The 21,081-nt window shown below is 44.2% G+C and overlaps 1 protein-coding gene across 4 annotated transcripts in view; it reads right to left on the bottom strand.

Annotated features, from left to right (window-relative positions):
* The window catches only part of ELF2 (E74 like ETS transcription factor 2), a 34,070-nt gene extending 16,700 nt beyond the window's left edge, over positions 1-17,370 (bottom strand). Inside the window, exons 1-3 of one of the 4 annotated variants that reach the window (XM_077176665.1) lie at positions 17,224-17,370; positions 11,382-11,577; positions 10,255-10,420 (exon numbers count right to left, since the gene is read on the bottom strand). In XM_077176665.1, coding sequence (XP_077032780.1) covers positions 10,255-10,420; positions 11,382-11,453 — 238 coding nt within the window. In that variant the 5' untranslated portion in view covers positions 11,454-11,577; positions 17,224-17,370. Of the gene's footprint in view, positions 1-10,254; positions 10,421-11,381; positions 11,578-16,647; positions 16,826-17,223 lie in introns of those variants that run through there. The other 3 variants (XM_077176666.1, XM_077176668.1, XM_077176669.1) reach the window with 3 other exon arrangements.
* Positions 17,371-21,081: the final 3,711 nt, after the last annotated feature.

Below are 21,081 nucleotides of genomic sequence, written 5' to 3'. Positions count from 1 at the left end.
GAATTGTCACTCTCCACTCCCACAGTCTCCTCCACAAAGTTGCATTTCCTAAAACTCCCACAAATATAATGAAAAGAGTCTCTGATACCCGACTAGTTTCTCTTGGAAAACTACTCCACAAGCATTGTGGCTTGAAACGCTAAAAGTACAACCTTCCAACTGCACCTTCTCCTTCCACTGACAGCCAATAATTAACCAGAAAGAAAAAACTGCGTGCATTTAATTACTCTTAGCCCCAGAGGATTCCAGTTGTATTCCAGTAAGACAAAGCTACCTTGGGAAATGGCAATTATCATAAAGCACTTGCTTATTCTTACAGAGGTAAGTTGTTTGAGGTAGCTTAAGTAAGTGGAGGGTAGATGGCACAGGGGTTTGAGGATGAGGGAAGAGATGAGGATCTGACTCCATGTTTCAGAAGGCTTGATTTATTATTTCATGATATATATTATATTAAACTATACTAAAAGAATAGAAGACAGGATTTCATCAGAAGGCTGGCTAAGAATAGAAAAAGAAGGAATGAATAACAAAGGCTTGTGTCTCGGACAGAGAGTCTGAGCCAGCAGACTGTCATTGGCCATGAATTAGAAACACCATATGACACCAATCCCAGATCCACCTGTTGCATTCCACAGCAGCAGATAATCAATGTTTACATTCTGTTCCTGAGGCCTCTCAGCTTCTCAGGAGGCAAAATCCTAAGCAAAGGATTTCTCATAAAGGATATCTGTGACATGTTTGTGTGCTGGTTTGGCATTAATTGATTTGTGGTGGAGAGGGAAAAAGTCAGCCACGCAGGTGGTTCTCTGTGGGGAGCTGCTAGCAGCTCCCTCCGTGTCGGGCAAAACCAATCGCTGGCTGGCTCTGAGAGTTAGCGCACTGCTAAGCCAGTTAGCAAAAAGCTGGTAACGCCTCTGTGATAAGATATTTAAGAAGGAAAAACCGCGGAAAGCTGTCCTGGTCCCGGCTCTCCGAAGGGCTGGGGGAGCCAGCCGGGGCCCGTCCCGGAGGGGCCGCCGGTGCCTGTGGCGGTGCGGCCGCCAGGCCCGACACCGTGAGCAGCTGCACAACCGGCACGGCTGCAGCTCTCTCGGCATGGCTCGCAATGGACTTGATTTACTCAGCCGCTTTCAACCAGCCATGCTGCGGACACAAGGACAAAAGCAGCAGCGGTTTTTCCTTTTTCAGTGTCCCGCATGAGGAACAGGCACGGAGCGGAGCCCGCAGCCTGTGCAGGGCCGGCCGAGCCCACCTGACCAACACCGAGAGAAAGAAGCAAGGCGAGCGATTCCCCAGAGGCGGGCCTGGACAAAATGCACCTTTCAGCGCTGCAGAGCTCCGTAAAAACCATTTCAGCCGACAGCACTTGAGAACAAACGAGCCTACCAACAGCAATTGTCTCCCGAGTCAGAGAAAAGGAAAAGGTAATGACAGGTGAGGAGAACAACCTGCTGACACGGTCGGTGCAAAGGAGGGATGGGCAGGAGGAGGTGCCCAGACGTCGGAGCTGAGATTCTTCTGCAAGCTGTGGTGAGGACTACAACAGAACAAATTGTTTCCCTGTAATTCACGGAGTGCGTGCAGGGATGCAGCATTCACCCACAGCCCGTGAGAAAAAGGCACTCCTGTAGGAGCGTGTGGATGCTGACAAGCTGTGATCAGCTGAGAGGCTTCAACAGAGAGAAAGAAAACCCTTGCTTTCAGAAACAGAGGAAAAGGACCCTTGCTTTTACACTAGAACAACTTATCCTTAAAAACTGCACCCCATAAGCTACATGGCCCACGGAAAGCACTTGTGGCAAGGGACTTCATGTTGCAAGCAGGTTCCTGGCAGACTGTTTGCTGTGAAAATCAAAGCCACGTTGGAGAAGTTCACAGAGAACTGTTTCCTGTAGCAAAGACCCCACAGCACAGCCAGAAACTCCTCTCCTTAAGTGAAATGAAGAAAGACTTTTAGACTGACTAAAAATGCTATGTTTTGTCTCCCTGTGCTATTGGTGGGAAGGAAAGAATGGGGGGGGGGTGGGAGAGGGTGAAGGTGTTTTAACCATTTCTTTTCAGTTCTCATTATCCTCTTTGAATTCTATTAATAATTTTTTCTTCATACCTTTCAAAATTTTAAGGCTGTTTTGCCCTTGAACTGTTTTTGTTCTAATCCTCATCTAACCCCATGACTTTTCTTTCCCTCTCCTCTACTTAAGGAGGAAAATGAATAAATTATTTTTGTGGGTGGGCTGGCATTTGGCCAGCATCAACCTATCACAGTCTGAGGGCAGTATTGGCAGTCTGCACAAGATATTGCAAATGATAACGGAGATAATCCTGAAATACCAACCACTTCAAAAAGCTGCAAGTAATTTCAGAAGTCCAGGCACGCCCTATCCCAAGTGCCCAAATCATCTACTAATGTTAAAGTTACAGAAAGGTCAGTTTTGCCCAGGATCCTAGAGAAATTCTGATCTAATAATTACAGAAATAGCTGCTGTCTTCAACAGCAGGCCATCACTGTTCATAGCTATTACTGCATTGCAAAGGTAACAACAGAAAGAAGCATTTTCACAGTTAAATGCCTGAAAACATACAAGATGATGCAGCCATCTGTTTTATCAGCACATCGACATAATCATTACCATCCACCAGTAGAAAATGTCCAAATAGCAAAATAACCACAAAGTGTCCCTGGAAGATAGAGGGAAATATTGAGCAAAGTGGTCCATGACCATGCCAAACTCATTTTCTTGAGTACACCATCTGAAGTCTAACAATACCAAAGTCTGTCACAATCTGTGCCTTGGAGTGAACTCAGGGTCCTCATGTCACTATTCATACAGCAATTAATGACTGCAAACAGAAAAAACAAATGTATCCTCAGGATTTGGCACTACTTCTGACAAACTGAAAAGCACTTAATCAAAACAGCCAGTGTCTACATTTCTGCATTATTACTTGTGCATGCAGAGTGAGAAAAATCAGCTGTCTTGAAAAAAATAAAACACCAAACTACCAACCCACAAACAATCAATATTTACACTTCCCTGCTTTATAAGGAAATTCTTTCCTGGGGAGTCTATTAGACAACAACAGGTCAGGTATTTGCATAGCAGTCTATATTATTTCACAAAATTAACACTATTGGAGACTGGCAATAGACTGGCATATAAACTATGCCACACTTGAGCAACTTCTCTGTCCCAGATGCATCATTTTGAAGTCCTTAAGTCATTTCTGGTAACAACAAACATCTATCCTGTAAGTCCACTGAATGTTTTTAAGGACTAAATGTCCTTACCAAACACTACTTTATTCTCATCCTACAGCTTGCTGTCAACTACAATCTCCTTTTTAATATGCAGATCACCTTTAAAAATTATCACTGTCAATAGCTGTTCACTATCTTTTTGATCAATAAACACACTCTTGTGCACTCATACCATAATGGGTTTGGATGCCCCATTGCATTCTAATTTCAAGGTAAAAACCCCCCAGTTTTTCAGCTTACATTAGTAAAATGCTGTGGCTGGGTCTTCAAAGTAACGGCTTACAAATTCACACTCCCAGCTGCAAGTGGAGTAGGGAGTTTGGAGGAGAATCCATCTGCGCATCTGAATTCCAACCCAGAATGCCCCACACCAGCAAATCATTGAATTAGCCTCACATCAGCCTCAGAAAAATACAAATTATGCCTGAAATCCGTAATCAAATTAGACTTCATTACAAAATAGTTGGTCTTGCAGCATGCTTTCAGTAAGAATGGAGCACTGAATGCTACAAGGCAGAAACCTGAAATCTAGAAAAAACAGGACACCACAACCCAGCTGTTACCATGATGTTAAAATACTATTGTCCATGGAGCAGTTGTAGAGCTCTTCTCCTTAATTTCTCCAAAAAGAGAACACCAACAAAGATGCCATAAAATCTAAGTTGCAGTTGCACTTTGTTTCTGAGTTAAGAATGTTACTGAAAACAAAGATGTATATACCCTTGGCACAAGTGCTCCAAGCACTACACAATGGCACATGCAATAGGAGGGGAATGATTTTGCCTCACTGTCATCAACATTTGACTACAAAAAGTGCAATGGATTTCTTGGCAAAATAAGGATTCACATGGATGCAATAGCAGTAGCAACAAGGTGTGTAAAATAAAATTTGTTGACATCCAAGGGACAAACTCTTACCCCATTAATGTGTAGGAGGCATCTAATTCTTGCAGTAGAGCAAGCAAAGTTCCATCTTGTTTATCTAGCAAATAGGCTTCATCTTAGCTCTTGGGGGAATGTTGCAGCTGCTCTGAAGCTGCCCAGATAAACGTGGCCATAACTGAACCCAATGTGGTGGTGTTGTTCTATTTCTAGAGTCCCATACTGCCGTTGTTATCAGATTTCTAAAGTCCATACCTCCTCAGTGTGTTCTTATGGCTGCAGATCCTCACAGCACAGACTCTTTCTTCTGCATGCTGTTCTTTCCCAGTTCAGGGCTCCTTCAAGGCTCTCCCTGAATGGCCAACCCCCGCCCCCTTTTATCCCAGTTCTCTTCAATGGTCACAGCTGCGGCCCATCAAGGGCAACTGGGACCTCTGGGACAAAGCCTCTACACAGATATTCAAATACAATATTTCTTATTTTGCTAGGACTCCAAGGCCACCTCTGCTATAATGTGGCTAGTCTAGTTTCCTCTAGCATAAAAGCAAAGCAGTTGCCAGGTGAGGCAAGGATAGGTTGGATTTGACCTCAGACAAGGAACCCCAGCCAATGCCATTCAGCCCTGACTGCAGACACATCACTGGCCACTGAGCTGGGCGGTGCTGAGACCCTGACTGCTTGGTTGTGCAAGCACAGCAATTCTGAGCCCCCTATAACAGGGGCATCCATGGATAAACAGGAGCTGCTGAGGCACGAGCTCGGTGCGTTCAGTCGTATCCTGTCTCCAAACTGCAACCAAAGGGAACAGAGGAAGACAGTGCCAACTCACAATGAGAGTTTAATCAAGTTGTTACCATGTCCATACTCTGCTTTTTGTTGTCAGCACTGTCCTCTAAAGCAAATGCCCTTTCTGTATGTGTGAAGCTCTCACTGAGCTGTCAGTGTAAGGAAATGACATTCAGTCAATAGGGTATGCCAGCACTAACAAGGACCACATCAGATGCTTGTGTTAACTCATTTTCTCTACCAAGCATTTAATCAAATAATGTCTGGCCAGAATGAATTCTCACACCGTTTTATCTATCCCTCACACACACCATAATCACAAAGGTCAGATTCTAACCAGATCTAATACCAAGTTCTTAGTAGATTGTATTTAACTGTGGAAATTTATCTGAAAAACCATAGAGTTCACAGGCTCCAATTTCTGTAAGAGCCATCAGAAGGAAGCAGTTTCAATCATAATAAGGGAAGACATATGAAGACAGAAAGAAGGACAGGCAGTAACTAGAGAATGGACACAGAGATGCAAAGCTGATTCCCATGGGGATAACTGGGTAACCAGAAATCTGAAATTTCCTCTGAGGAAGATGATTTCCCTAAACTAAGTATTTTATTTATCCATTGCTTTAACTGGGGGAGAGTTAAGCATAAACTCCCTGTTGATTCAACATTCCCTCCTCCTTAAGAATGGCTATCAATTCACATGATAGTTTCATCTGAACTTCCTGCTCTTTGTAGCCCAATATTCTTCCATCCTGGAAAGGGTCATTTTCACATCCACTTTTTTTTCATGCAGATCCTCCACTCCCTGTGGCAATAGGAGTTTTAGAATCCAAACAGACTTTCAGCTTTTACCACAGGGAGGATTTCTGACAGGCCATAAAATTTAAAAATCTGGTGACAGTTCACAAATTGAATGATACTTCAGCTTCTTGAAAATAGTAGTTTTGTTTCTTCTTTAATCTTAAAGCTGTGATGAAAAAATAAATCCCAAACTTGTACTTGGTGCTTGGATGATTAATAAAAAAATAAGGGGGAAAATACTATTCATACAAGATGTTAGAGTCACTAAAACAATTAAATCAGGGTCTACACTGGCAATACTTAAATACATATTTTAGTTAACTGAAAGAGTAGGCATCCTCCATGTCCAAAATCTGCAGTCCTTGACTCTGTTACCTTCCATACACTGCTCCTATGGTAAATTCCAAAATTAGATTACTCCCTTATATCCATGTTACAGGTTCTGTGTGGTGACAAAATAACAGAATTGTAGCAATTTTTAACTTCAGACACACTGCTTCTTTAAAGAAAGCAGCTTCTGGTATTATGCAAACTACAAATGTTTTGTTGAACAAATCCTAAAACTGAAGGGCTAATTACTTTTAGAGGAAAAAAACTGCAGGAAATGAACGCCAACAGAATTTGAGTATTATTAAAAACTTGTTAAGAAGGATGTGTCTTTTATTATATAAACATGTTCACTGTTGCAGTAAACAAAATTTTAAGGCTGTAACTCAGTTCTCAATGATTTAAAGGTACCACTTTCAAGAATATCAAACAAAAAAAGAAAGAAATTTAAATACTCTGTCAAACTAACGATTTTATTTCCCCTTCCAATCATTACAAAAAGCACTCACTACTTGCACAAAGAATGTCATAAGGTCACATGAAATGACCCAGATTTCTATCTTTTGTTTTTTCTAGAAAACTCCTCTCTCTATTCCAAGCAAATAGGCATATTTTTCTAGAATAAAAACAATGAACCACTAAGTTTTTCTTGTTTGCTGAAAGACACTTGGGTTTTACTTCAGTAGTTAATGGATTAATTTTACAGTTAAAGGATTAATTATAAATAACGATCCTTGATTTACGAATCAAGATAGATTAGTGGGAAGGAGTCTGATGGGGGGCAAAAACTCCCATACTCCACTAGAATTAACTAAAAATTCATGAGTACTTATAATGATCATGTAGTGCATTTTACTTGAACTGTGGTTTCATAAATGTGAGAAGCTTTTTAATTAAAAACCAGTTGCAGACCCTGATTCTGCCCTTGGCTCAGCATGACTGTCCTTACAGCCCACACAGTGTCAAATCCACTCACAGAACAGCAAACCACGAGTGGAACCATTCAGTGCACAGCACAGATCATCTCTTTGGTGTCCTAGGTAAATTTTCCCCCAGCAGCTTCCCTGCAACATTTTTCACACAGGGTGCTAATCCCTATCTCTGGAGGCCAGAATAATGCTATATTTTAATCAGTGATGAAGCTTCAGATTAACTGCAAAGCAGCCCGAGGCTATTTGAACGTGTGTTGGAATGCTCTAAACCTCGTAAATCAGCAGCCATTGCAATTGCCAATGAACTGTCACAGGAAAGAGGAAAACATCAGGTCCGTGGCCAACAGGGAAGATACTGACAAAGGGGGATGTACTATGTGAAAAGGGATCCTTTTCAAGTAATGCCAAGCATTCTTTAAGATGGGTATTAGTATTTACAGTGCTGTCTGTACAATCTAGAACCACACAAGGTATTAAGTATACTCATTCTTGGAGCATCAACAATACATTTATCAAATAACATGAAAAATTTTGCAGCAATTAATTCTGTCATTTATGAAGTAGAATGTATCGAGACTACTTTAGCAATAGTAGATTTTTCTTCTAAGATGTACAGAAATCCAACTGCTGCAGCTCTCTAAATTGGGATCATTAGCATAAAAAAGGCACGTACTTCAAAAAATTAGCACCTTCAAATGCTGTTTAAACATTGTACCTGGTTTATTGCCTTAGCTTGCTTTCTCATGAACAATTACCATGGCACTGGTTCCCACCTCTCCCCTACAGTAAATTGCTACCTACCCACAGCCCAGTATCTCTACTACAAAATGAAAATTTAAAACCAGCACACTCAGATTCACTGTCCTGCAGTTCACTTCTAATAATGGTGCATCACCCCAAGCAATGTTTCTCAGGGCTTTCAGACCTTCTCTCTGCCCCTCTCACCTCTCTGTATGAGAAATGATTCAGAAAGACTCCTGGCTGTGTCAACACATGCCCCACAGGACTGCCTCCCTCAGACCAGCCTAAACCAAGCACTCCCTTCACCAACCTGGGCATCAGTTCTGTGGAAGGAGCACTACTCACTGTCACGTGTAATCACACCGTGAAAACCACACTGAACTAATGAGTGTATACACTACACAAATAATACTTAACAGATGGGCTCCAGGAATAGGTGTGCATTCTTAGTTTCTAAAATCTTCATTAGCTTTAATTTCTCCTCCACTGCTTACTGGCTTTTCACTGCCTATTTCACTGCCTTAATTCTTAGATCAAAACTATTAAAACAAATAAATATTTGAACTGATTTAAATATACCATGATCTTATCAGACTGAATTTTTAAGAACACATTAATGTCAAACTGTGAAAACAAAAGCAACACAGAAAACACCAACAAACTACATGCAGCCAAGACACATCTCTGGCCATCTCCAGCCACAGACACCAAATTATCAGATCAACTGCCCTATAAATTGTAAGGCTATACTCGCAAATAGCAAGGCTTGGAAGCACCCACGTCCCTTTCTTTGAACAGCAGCTCACATAAAACTATTCCCAGAGAAGAGCTACAAGTTTTTAACTGTAATTTCCCTCCGTTTATTATGGCCATAAAATTATGCTTAAAAACATAAAGAGCTCATTTGCAGCAGCTCTTTATCCTAAAAGAGCTGTTCTGTTAGCCATTAATTTAGCCACTTTTCTGCAAAAATCTTACTAGAAACAGCATATTTAATGTTTAAAAAACAACTTCTGAGTACAAAAACGTTTGAAGTATAAGCTCTTTAAGGTTTTCCAATAAAAACTTAAGTTGTAAAACTCTGTTTGGGAAGAATACTCTCACTTCTCACTTACCTTATCCTCAAAAGTTTTATTACCATAGTCAGAAATTAAATTTAAAAAATAGATTATTTCATAACTTCTCTTTACATTTATTTGTTGAACTCCTAATTAGCATATTTCTTTCAAAACACGTTTCAGTAAACTGCAATTGTAAGTATTGTCCCAAAAGCTGCATCACTAGCTCACGCTCACCTTGTCAAGTTGATGCCTGTGATTTCTGCTGCAGTGCTACAGGGTAACATCCAACTTGAGAAGGATGTATGAGCAATTGCATGCACTGTTTGCTGGGAAATCTGCACTGAAACTCCCCTAATCTGATGGGCATGCATAAAGCCCTAATGAGATGCCAAGTTGAGCAGCTGGGACGGTCTCTCACCTTTACTTTGCTTTCCTGACATCATGAATTTAAACTGCAGCTGTAAATAAGGCAGCTGCAGGATAGGAGCAGATGCTACCCATGTCAAGTGGGTCTCACCAGTTGCACATGGAGTGCCCAAGAGCACTTGTCCATTGGCTGCAGTCCCATGTGCTCCCTACTCCAACACTCTGCTAATCCAGCAGAAATTTAACCCAACAGAAATACAGAACAGCTGAGGGTCTCCTGGCAAGATGAGCACAGAGAAGTCTGAGAAACAACACAAGGGAGCGAGAGGGAAGGAGAGCAGGAATCACAGCCCCACAGTCAGAGGTTATTAGGCAGCACAGCTCTTGTTTCTGCAGACACTTTGGTGCCCCTCAGAAAAAGCAAACTCCTGATCATGCTCTTTGGAGAGATGGTGTACAGAAAGAGGCAGTTCATCTGAACAGATAATCTTTCACAGCAAAGCCCCACTCCCTCCTTCATTCCTAACTTGTTATTTTAAAGATAGAGGTGTTAATTTCAATGTGTCAGGCTTTTCACCCATCAAGGGACAGCCCAACTCCAGTCCCCCTAGCCAGCCACTCCTGCAACCAAACCAGCAGTAGCAAACTCTGGCACCAAAAGGCAGGACAGGAAGGGACCAGAGCTGGAAGATGGGGTAAATAGAGCCACACAGGACCTACTTCCAGCTGCCCTGCACTTGTGTGGCTCACACACAGTGTGAAGCTGAATTCCTGCCAACTCCATGGCTCAGCTGGTTTTGAAAAACTCTGAGTTGAGCTGTCTGGTGAACTCCCTGCATAAGGACATAGCAAAGACAGAACTGAAGGCCTGCCTGCTCATGAGGAAGGAGACACAGTGCTCCAATGCAGCATTCTGAAGGCAACGTGACATTCTCACCTGCCCAGGTAATCCTGTCACCAGTGAAGCCTAAGCAAAACTAAGCTTAGAGCAAAGAGATGTGAGCCCACGTCAAGACCTCCATCCTGTGGACAGACACATTCCTTGGGGATTTCTAGAAGTACAAAAGCCTCACGGAAGAAAAGAATTAAGTAAGTCTACCTGTTTCCACAGTTTCAGTCTCAATTTCTTGTTCCTCTGCTACATCTTGCATCAGGTAAGTGTCATCATCATAAACCAGGACCTGAGCAGCGTAACCCTGTTCTAGTCTGGCACTAGGAACTGGCTCCACAACCACTGCTGGGAATTCAGAGACAGGCTCATTTTCCTATGGAAAGGAAAAAAAAGGAAAGAAAAGAAAAAAAAAATGCTCTAAATACTGACTATTGAACTCTATGTCAATGTTTTCCTCTTATGTTCTAAAATTCTTCACAAAATAATGATAATAATTCCAAATATTTTTAAAGGAAATTTTCTTCCAAAGCAAGAAGTTAAAAGAATAACAGATGGTTATCAGCCATTAGAGGGAACTTTCTAAATCTCAAAGCTTTCCTTAGTTTAAGGAGAATCTAAAGCAGCAGACAGATTAAGATATTAGAAAAGAGCACACTTTCCAATGAGGACACTGAGCTGTGGGAAGTGTTTCTCCTCTCTCTGCTTGATGAAAGGTGACAAAGGCTTTGACTATGCACTCTGCAAGGTACCTACATCTGACCTGTGCCTTCCAAACACACGTTTTGGGTTAAGTGCCTAAGTTATTACACAAGAACTGACTACTTCAAAGCCTATATGCCATCTCTGCCTATTTAGGGATCAAAATGTCTGTAAAAGCAAATACAATCAGTTAGTGCTGCAGAAGCAGAACCGTGCCAGATGATCTTTATTAAAAGCTACAGAAGAGTAGAATATTTATTATTGGTTGATAAGAATGCAAAACACAATAAAATACGCTGTACTGGCTAACTTTAAAAGAGGTCTGTGAATTGTTCTGCTCAACTTGTTCTGTACCTCACATCTGAGATGTCTAAAGAAAGCTTGGTATAGAATATAAGTTTGTAAACCCAGTCTACAGCTGTACTACAGACTTCAAGGCTTCCTGCTTCCACTGCTGTCACAACAAATTCTTCTACTAAAAGGTATTTGAAAAATGGCCCCACTCTTCCTCCTTACACAACAATCTCAGATCCATCCCATCTGTTTTCACAGCAAGTTCATAGCAACATTTTCATTCAGATTAAGATAAAAGGTTTCAAAGTTTCATAGTAAGTAAGTGCTATTTATTTTCTAACCTCTTGATTTTTTATTTCCTTGCTGTCAAACTCCAGGGCAGGGCCTCCATTGTCAATCACTACTGATGTCATGGTGCATCCCCCGAAGATTCTTTGACAACTCTTATCTCTCTTGAAGATACTAATGCTGATAAGCTCAGGATATCAAAGGCTTGGATTCACAGTCCACTGCTCTTAAACAGCTAGGCAGAGGTTGCTGAAACACAAAACAATTTTAAGTTATTTGCATAATTTATACTCAAAAGTCTTCCAATGTCTACGAAACCTCTTACATGCTGCATCTCTACATCAAAATAGGGCATCAGCAAACAGTGAGATCAGTGCTTTCTAACAAAAGACAGAATTTGGCCCAACATCTTAATAAAATCCATCCATTAGAAGGCTACAACAATCACTGAGGTCTGCAAGAACAGAGGGCCATCTGATAAGCACTGAAGAAAGAAATGATCATCAGCACTGCAATGGGCAAGCTCAGTGAGTCTGCTTTAGCAGGAACCTGGTTTAAGCTGAACTGATCCTGCACATTCAGGGAAACACTTGTTGGGACTCATGCACGGTAACTGGGCTTCCTACAGGCAAGGTTACACTAACAAAAATTACAAATGCTGATCATCTCCCCAGCCAGATACAAACTAAGCCAGGAATAAGCATGAGATACATTTGAAAAGAAAGAAAAAATATACACAATTTAGGAAAAAAAAAGGCTTTTTTTGCTCACTTAGGCAGCCCACTCTACATGGCAAAGCACAACTCATATCTAACTATATTTAATTTGTAACAGCACAAATCCCCCCTAAATAAAGGAACTACTTTATTTTCCATTGTTTCCCTTGTAAAGCTAGCAGCACTTTTTGATGAAGAGGAAACCTAGGAGTTCCTCTGCTCCCCACAAGGACTCAGGCTGAAAAGCCTTGGACAGGCATCCCCTGGAGCCATAGACACCTGTCACCCTGCAGACCTTTCAGAGCAAAAACCCTACTCCTTACCTATCCAAAAGTCCTTAAATTAAAAAAAAAATACCTTAAGTAGAAAAACAATGGCTTATGAATACACTAAAATAATCAATCAGAAGAAAAAAAAATCCATTTTATTGCAAAATCTTTTCTTCTTCTACGGTTTTCCATTTATATACAGAATAGAAATATTGCCAATGAACCATAGTCCAAAACAGAAGGCCAAAGGAATTAAATTGCATATTAAATTAGAAGCACAAACCTTCTAACCTGTTTCAAACATCAGCACTATTCCTGCAACACAGACTCACAGCTAAGTGAACACAGAGTGCTTCATGTGGTACCTCTGCTTAAGCACATCACAGAGCAGAATAATTCTCATGCAGAATAATAAAATTCTATATAAATAAAATAATAATAAAATTCTCATGCAGAATATTAATGCAAACAAACAATCAATCAATAACAATAAATATCAATGCAAATAAATAAAACACTAGACCACACCTACTGTATATTTATATTTTAGGTACTGCAATCCCACACAGGTGGCCAAGTAACTGCCCAATTGCATCCATTGAAAAGGCCCAGTACTGTTTACAAGATCAGGTTCTCTCTAAAACTCTGTCTCCTAGGTTACAAAAGGTGTCAATTACTTTTATGCTGATCTACCTCCACATGAATCACTGATTTCCTGTAGAAATGAAGTAAAGGCGGTGCAGAAACATCAATGATAATCCTCATTTTCCAGCTGGGGCAGAGATCACAGTAAGGGGAAAGAGAGCACACAGAAGAACGTGTGAGGTGCTAAATCTCAGCACTCATTAACAAAAGTGTGTCTTCAGACTGAATATGCAGAACAGCCCATCAAGGTGCTCCAAGTCTTTATACAACAGGATTTGAACTTGATGCTGACGTTCAGCCAGCAACGTTTGCCAGACTCTGCCAGGCAGAGCAGACAGCAATCCCACTCCTCAGCAAGTGGGCAAGGGGAAGGGTTTCAGTTCAGCCTGGTGACAGCAGACACTCAAACACGCCCCCACACCTGCACACACACAGGTGAGACTCCCACAGACACAGCCCCTGCCCCGTGAGCCGGCATCTCCCTTCCTCCCTCTCCCAAAGGAGTACATGGACACTCTCTGCCTCTCCCTCACATGGCAGCAGGACACTGAATCCACTCCCCATCCTCTCTCTAGCAGGTCCCAACTCATTCGATTCCGTAAAAGGAAAATGCTGTCTGGTCACTTCCAGCAATCAGCTCAGAAATTCACATTTCCCAAAACTAAGCCAGCCCAAAAGGCCAAAAGACAATCAGACTCAAAAAGCAAGAAATGATCAGGTTTGTAAGGGACTAGGCTGTCCCCAGTGACACAATTAGCAAGCACAGAAGCTGGTTCAAAGTACAACTAGTTTTGAATTACAGAACAACCTGCAGAAAGATTTAAAATAAAAACAAAAAACTGCACACTACAAATTTAATTCCTCTCTGGATAGATGCTCACAATAAAGCAAAATACAGAATAACATCAGAGGAGAAAAAATAAATTTAACATTTCCAAAAAAATTCCTAAATCATGTTATTACAGTTCTGACATCGACTCCTGTTCTTTCTGGTAATGGAAAATTCAGAGAAAAACTACTTCTGAAACATTTGGAAAAACCCTTATGACCACAAAAACATCCTTGCTGTTATTTTTATACATATCTCATGGGAAAACAAAAATAAATCTACACGCTCCCATCACCAAATAATAAAAACCAAAACCCCAATCAAACCAAAAACTCTGAATCTTGAATACTTTGCCCCAACAGCAAGAAGTTTCTAACTATTCACACTACAAAACACACAAGAAAGACTCAAATTTTGATAACTTTCACTGGTCAAGAGAACCAATTACGGCAAGTCTTCAGAGGCTCCAGGGCACTGCAATAAAGGCTGCAAAGCACCACTTCATTCACATATTGAATAGTCCATTTATCTGACCCACATTATGTGTCCAAGCGTGTGCCTACAAGAAATCCAAACTGCTCTCCCATGTTTCTGGCAGAAAGTTTAAAACCTGCAAATCACAACTGTAAATCCCAGTAAGAACAGTATCTGAAGGTGATTCCCCTTGTGCATAACTACCTATCAGACTAACAGGGACATGCATAAACATGCAGCTCAACATAATAAAAGATAACAACTGAAAAACATTTGTAGAAAGGACGGTAGAGAAAGTCATCTCTTCTAGGCCACACTTCAAGTGAAGTTATTTAGGACTGATTTCAAAACAAAACTCTAAATATAAGTCTGCAAATAGCTTTAGCACACTTTCATTTTAATTATAAAAGAAACTAGCAAAACCCCCTCAAAACACAATGCTTGCAGAAAGATGCCCCTACACAAAAACAAGACAAACACACAGAGGTCTGAGCAGCAGGGCCCAGAGGCACTCAGAACCACCATGAGAGCACTTGGAACAACATCTCCCTTTTATTCAGGTGGCATCATAAATCCTGAGGAGAGATTTGTGCAGATACCTCCACAGGGGCAACTGCAGGACTCCAGCTAGCAGTAGCATCACACACAACTTTTTTGCCCTTTTTTTTTTTTTTCCTTTTTTTTTTTCAAAACAGCCTTCTTTTGGTTTAATCAAAACCAAGAAAAGTTAAGAAAGTTGGGTTGAAACTGAGGTTAGTTCTATTCTACGAGCAGAAGTACACCTGCCAAGATCACATCCCATTAAGAGGAACAAGGCTTCCTAAGGGCGCTGAGGAGTTCTTCCATAGGCAGAACCTCAAATGCAGCAGTAAATGCCACTATCACTCTGACACATACAAACCACAGCACACTCCACAAAACATTGCATGCTGACTGAAAAGTCCTTTTAAAGATGTTTTCCCAGATCGTATTTACAGCTCTGGCTATCTGATTCAGACTGGCACATGCAGAAGAAATAGCAAATTGGCTTTCTTTTTCTGAAACTCAACGAGTCTAAGAACTGAAAAAATGAAGTTACTGAAAAAGCTGTCTGAGCAGAACAAAAATGCTAAGCTTCTTGCTCAAGTTTGTTGCACAGGTTATATCGAAATTCGGATACAGAGTAAATCTTTGCACCCACGAGGTCAGGGGAGCATGCAAACCACACAGTCTACAGTACCTCACAATTTAGACCAAGCACTAACATTCATAAAATACAAATCAAAATAAGGGATGTGCAAAGTAGTCCCAGCCACACCACACTTTGTAAGTTTTCATACAAAAAAAAGCAGTAAATTTATTCCTGAAGGCACAGAAACTATTATGCTGGATCAAATTAACAATGCATCAAATCCAGTAAAACACAAGATCTCCTTCCATACATAAATAATTTGAACATCCAAAGTTTGCTCTGAAACCTCAAAAGCTAAAGCTGATGAGCCCCAGAACTACATGTAAGCTTATGATCACTTAGAAACTATGAACGTTCTGCAAAAAGCTTTGTGGCTTCAGCAGGCTGCTCCTGGACCTTGGTGCATCTCAGTATCCCATCAGCAGGCTCCCTTCCCGCTGCTCTCTATTTAAAGATTCCCTGTAACCTTCTCCTCCCTCGGACAGCAGGCTCGCATGCTTCCCCTCGACTCGTACCTCTCTTTCCAGAGAACTGATTGTTGGTCCTTAACAGGCATTTCCACTCCCCCACAAGCCAGAGTAGGGAGGAATTATTCATCACTTTACATAATAAAGCAGCAGAGACGGTTAAATTAAATGGTGAGGATGTAGGTTTAAAAAACAAACCCCAACACACACTCTAAAAAGAAGCAGTGTGCAGAAATTCCATACTTAGCTCTGGCAGTATATTCTAGAGGTCAAAAACTTGTAAGGTTTAAGTTAGATAGCTTTATGATGGTAAAGCTCCTGAGTAGCTGATGAGACTATTGAATATATAAAGATGTGTGTAACAGTCCCAAACTCAGGCACCTTCTGAAGCAGATACTACTGAAACCTGAGAGATGAAGAGTGTGTCTCTGATGGCAGCACACAAAAGAACCATCCTTGTCCCAGCACCTTTCTGAAAGCAACTAATCCTGTCCACCACATGAAATGGAATGAGCGAAGAAGGAAGAGCAATAAGGACTAGACCCAGAACCTGTTTTTAAACTTGCAGTAAGGTTGTGCTGTCTTTGCTAAAGAAGTTAAATGACAAAAGAAAAGTCACAAGAGAGGTAACAGAGACCAGCCATGAGGGGGGGGAAGCAGGCAGAATGAAAAACTGAATTATTCAAGCGGGGAGAGACAAGAGGGAACGCATCCAAGAAGGTAACAGATAAACACGAACTGGGCTCACCCAGTGCGACGTTTTACGGTCGCGCTATACTGAGAACTCCGCCAGACTCGTGCTGTTTATCAGGGTGCGGGCGGCGCAGGGCGCACGGCGGCGGCGGGGACGAGCGCGGCAGGGGCGATCACGCATGACAGCGAGTGTCCAGCACGCCCGGGCTGCCATGTTCTCCCGACGCCCTGTGTAAACAAGGCGCTGCCCCTTGGCGCTGCCCCAGCCGCCTCCCGCTCCGCCGCCGCCCCGCTCCCGCCCCGGCCCGGCCCGGGGGCCGCGCTGCCCGGGCTGCTGACGCTGACAGCTCCAGGCACCGCCCGCCGCCCCCTCCGGCGGCCGCGGACCCCGCGGGCAGCGGGACGGCCCCGGCTCCTCCGCCGCGCCCCGCGCGAAAGCGAAAGTGCGGCTGCGGCGGGTGGGAGGTGCCGCCGGAGCGGCCCCCGGCCCCGCCACCTCGAGGCCATCCCACACAGCGCGACGGCCTCCCCCGAGCCGCCACGGCCCCGCGGCCCCTTGGCAGGGCAGCTGCCGCCTGTCAGCGCCCGCCCGCCGCGGCGGCGGCGGCAGGAGCCCACACCGCGCCCTTACCGTGGCGGTGCGCCGGGAGGCCGCGTCCGTGGCCCGCCCGGGCCGGGAGCAGGAAGCGGCGGCGCCGCCCGGGCAGAGCCGGGCCGGGGCCGGGCCGGGCCGGGGCCGCCCCGCGCGGGAGGGGCGGGGGCGCAGCGCGCGACCTGCCCGGCCCGGCCCGGCCCCCCCCGCCCCGCCGCCGCCGCCGGGCGCGCGGGGGCGCTGCGGGCATGCGCGGCCGCTCCGCGCCTGCGCGGGGCTCGCCCGGGCCCCGGAGCGATCGCGGGGCGACCCCGCGGAGCGGCGGCCCCTCAGCGGCCCCTCAGCGTCTCCTTAGCGTCTCCTCAGCGGCCCCTCAGCGGCCCCTGCTCCCGCCGCCGTGCCCCGAGCCGAGAGCAGCCCCTGCTCTGGACGCGGGGACGCTGCGGCGAGGAATGCCCCAGGGTGTCGCTGCCCCGCCGCTGTGTCGAACAGGTGCCTGCGCCCGCACCGCGCTCCGGTCCGCGGGCGCGGGGCTGTCCCGCAGCGGCTCTGCCGCCGTGCGCCCGTGCCGGGCCGGCTGCGGAGCCTCGGGCGTGCAGAGCCCATCCAGGCAGTGTCCTGTCCGCGCAGTGCTGAAATGCCGGCCCGCAGCTGTACCCCGCCGGCTCGCAGAGCGCTGGGTTTGAAACCGGGCAAATTCCCAATCCAGTTCTCATTGTTCCCTGGCACTATGAGATGCGCTGTGTGGAAAACGCCAATCACTTGTTTTAAAATTCTAAAAGTTGAATAGTAATAAAATCGGTATTTATAAAAGAGTAATACAATTAGAGTGATAATAATTTGGACAATTTGAATTAGGACAATATGAGACAATAAATACAAAGAGTTATGGACGTCCAGGTACCTTTTTCTGGGCAGCACAAGCCTGAAAAAGGACCCCCGTTAACAAAGGATTAACCCTTAAAACAACAGCCTGTTGCATATTCATACACCTCATACCTGATGCATAAATTCCATTCAAACACAGGATTCTGGTCATGGTCAGCTTCTTCCTCTGAATCCTAACAGCACCTTCAAGGCAGGAAGAAGTTCATTTCTTCTAATAAGAGAGCAATAAATTCTTTTTCTCTGAAAGATTCAGGTGTCCTGTGGCTGCTATCTCGCTGCAAGTCCTTTCTTTAAAAAAAGTCTCCAACATAGCATAGTTTCTATTGTAACATTTTTTATAACCTAAAACTACATTTAACACACTATTTAAGAGAATTAATACAGCATTACTTTCTAACACAACACATATAATATTTGTTTTATTATTTGTGAAAAGCCAATCATAAAATACATGCATTTTTCACACGCTGTCAGACTCTGCTCACTGCTCTGGCTCCTCTTCCTTACACATTTGAACTGAATATTTCTTCCCTCTGCATTTTTAGGGCATCAGCTTCCTTTCCTGAGGAAATGAAATCTTTCAGGGGTCTTTAGCCCCTCCTAAAGTCCTGTCAATCGACTCCTTTGCTGTCCAGTGGTGGAGATCAGTGTTTCACACCTTGATTGGAGGTCAGGTGTTGCCGTAGTAACGAGCTGGCCATCCTGTGATAACAATGCAAGGGGGGTTGTTCTGGTTTGAAAGCAAAACCAGAGAGAGACTCCAAGTAGGAAATACAATTTATTAGGAAAAGGGAAAAGAAAACCAAAATGCATGGCAATAATACAAAAGAAAAACCACTGAAAAAGTCAGAGAACCACCTGAGACCCCGTGGGTCAGGGTGTTGGTGGCAGCCCAGTTGGAATGGTGGCTGCAGCCCTCCTGCAGTGGCAGATGTGGCTCTGTTGCGGCAGTGATCCTGTAGAAAGGGTGCAGTTGTCCTCTGAAGATCCAGTGGAAAAGAAGGCCATTCCTCTGGGAATCCAGTGGAAGGACAGACTGTTCTGCCCCAAAGCCCAGATTATGTCCAGGTGGGGATGCTCAGCTCCTCCCCCTGGGCAGAGCATCTCACAGTGGGCTGTTACCATTCTGTGAGCCTTGTGGTGGGTCCATGAAACAGAAATGGCTCCTGGAGGGAGTCATCTCTGAGTCATATGGAAAGGCATGGATGGGCCCACTAACAGGAATAAGGAAGGAACAATGCCCATCCTGGTTTCAGCAGCTCTTGAGGATGGGAAGAGAATATATTTCAATATTGTAACCTAGGACAGGGGGTAAAACATAACTAAAAATCTAGAAAACTTCTCTTAACATACACATAATATTTGCCTTTTAATTGTGAGAGTCAACCACTGCATTATTCATCAATCACACTCTGGATGCTCAGCAGATGGAGCACGTGTGCCAGAGAGGGGAGCCGAACAAGTTCAGCCTCTGGGAGAGACCCCACTCCCTCCAAGAAACCAGAACAAAAAGGCAGGGCAAATTGTGTAAATGCTTCTATGGGCTAGACTGCTCCCACAGCCCGATTTCCCGGGCATTTTTCAGGGTATCTGGAGGTGTGTCCCACCCCAGGAGGGTGTCGGTCGGTCAGTAACTGGCTTGCAGCCCGTTCATGGGAGCTTTCTCTGCTCTGACTGGCTGTCAGGCAGAATTCCCTCAGAGACAGGGCTTCACACCATTTTCCAAAGGGGGTTGTCCATTTAGGGTCTGCAATGTCGGCGGTCCCCTTCCCCCTCACGTGTCCCTGCTGCCCTTTGCATGTGGCAGGTGTTAAGGCTCCACACATGGGCACAGCCCCTCTGGTATTTTACACCCTGATGCCTTGTGAAGGCTGCTCTAGGACAGAGACTGGGCAGAGCTGAAGAATAAAGCCTCCTTTATTCTTATTAGGAGGCCTCAGTGGAGCCACCTTGGGCAGCACAAGAGCCCAGCCAGGGCTGCACCCCAGGTGAACCCAAAATGGTCACAAAAATGGACAACCAGTCACGGGGTCTCTGACTTTTATAAGTTCTGGTCCATTTGCATATTGGAGTTCATTGTCCGGTTACAGCTCCAGCCCATGGAGTCCCATCCTTGTTTTTCTCTCTTCAGTCTACGGTGTTTGTGCTCTTGGGCTGAGATTTGGATCATTTGTCCTTGGTCCCCAACTAGAGAAGGAGCTGTTTTGTCTCCCTGCTCTGTGCACAGAGCTCACCATCCCCTTGTATGAAGCCCAGACCCACACACTAAAGCAGCACAGAATCTGAAAAATATAAAACCTAAAACCTGAGGCATCAACCCCATGTCATAAAATGGATTTATAACGTATGTTGAGGCATAAATAAAAAATAAATTGGTTTGTCTCAGTAAACCACAGGCAAACCATGCTGTTTCAACACACTGTTTAATTACCTGTAGTTCAAGCAACTAGCAGAAGTAACTCCAGCACAGAAACCTAGTTTTAGCCCTTTTCCCCCTCCAGTAAAGCTGGAGGAGGCAAAATCTCCTGCAGCATCCCAAATAAAGGAGAATCCAATGACCCACGGTGATGCTTGATGCCTGTTGCTTGGGAATGGAATGAACTTCCATCATCCTGCACAGCCTCCATCTCCTGCAGCAGGTGAGCAGAGCAAGAAAAGCACACAACCAAGTAATGCCCTTCTGAAGAACAGAATTATCCGTGTCACAGCAGGGATGGCACTCCGGGGAAATGTGCCAACCCATGGGCAACGCACAAAGTGAGCTCCAATGCCCTTTGACATAAAATTCCTTCTGCCCCTGTTTGTCCCCTCACCCTCTGTGTGCCTCTGTCCTCTCAGCTCTCCTCTCCGCTCTTTCCAAACCACGCACAGGGAGAAAACAGCGCCTGCAGTAGGTGACTGCAGCCACAGAAGTGCCACAGAGCTGCATCATCATTCCTTACATGCTGCCAAACACTACAAGTAACTTACTTTAGCTACTGATTTCCTCATTCTTCACTCAGCTGGAAC

This window comes from Agelaius phoeniceus, chromosome 4, assembly GCF_051311805.1.
Source record: "Agelaius phoeniceus isolate bAgePho1 chromosome 4, bAgePho1.hap1, whole genome shotgun sequence".
NCBI lineage: Eukaryota > Metazoa > Chordata > Aves > Passeriformes > Icteridae > Agelaius > Agelaius phoeniceus.
Note: the sequence above shows the minus strand (reverse complement) of the source record. Positions and strands in the feature narration are given on the sequence as shown.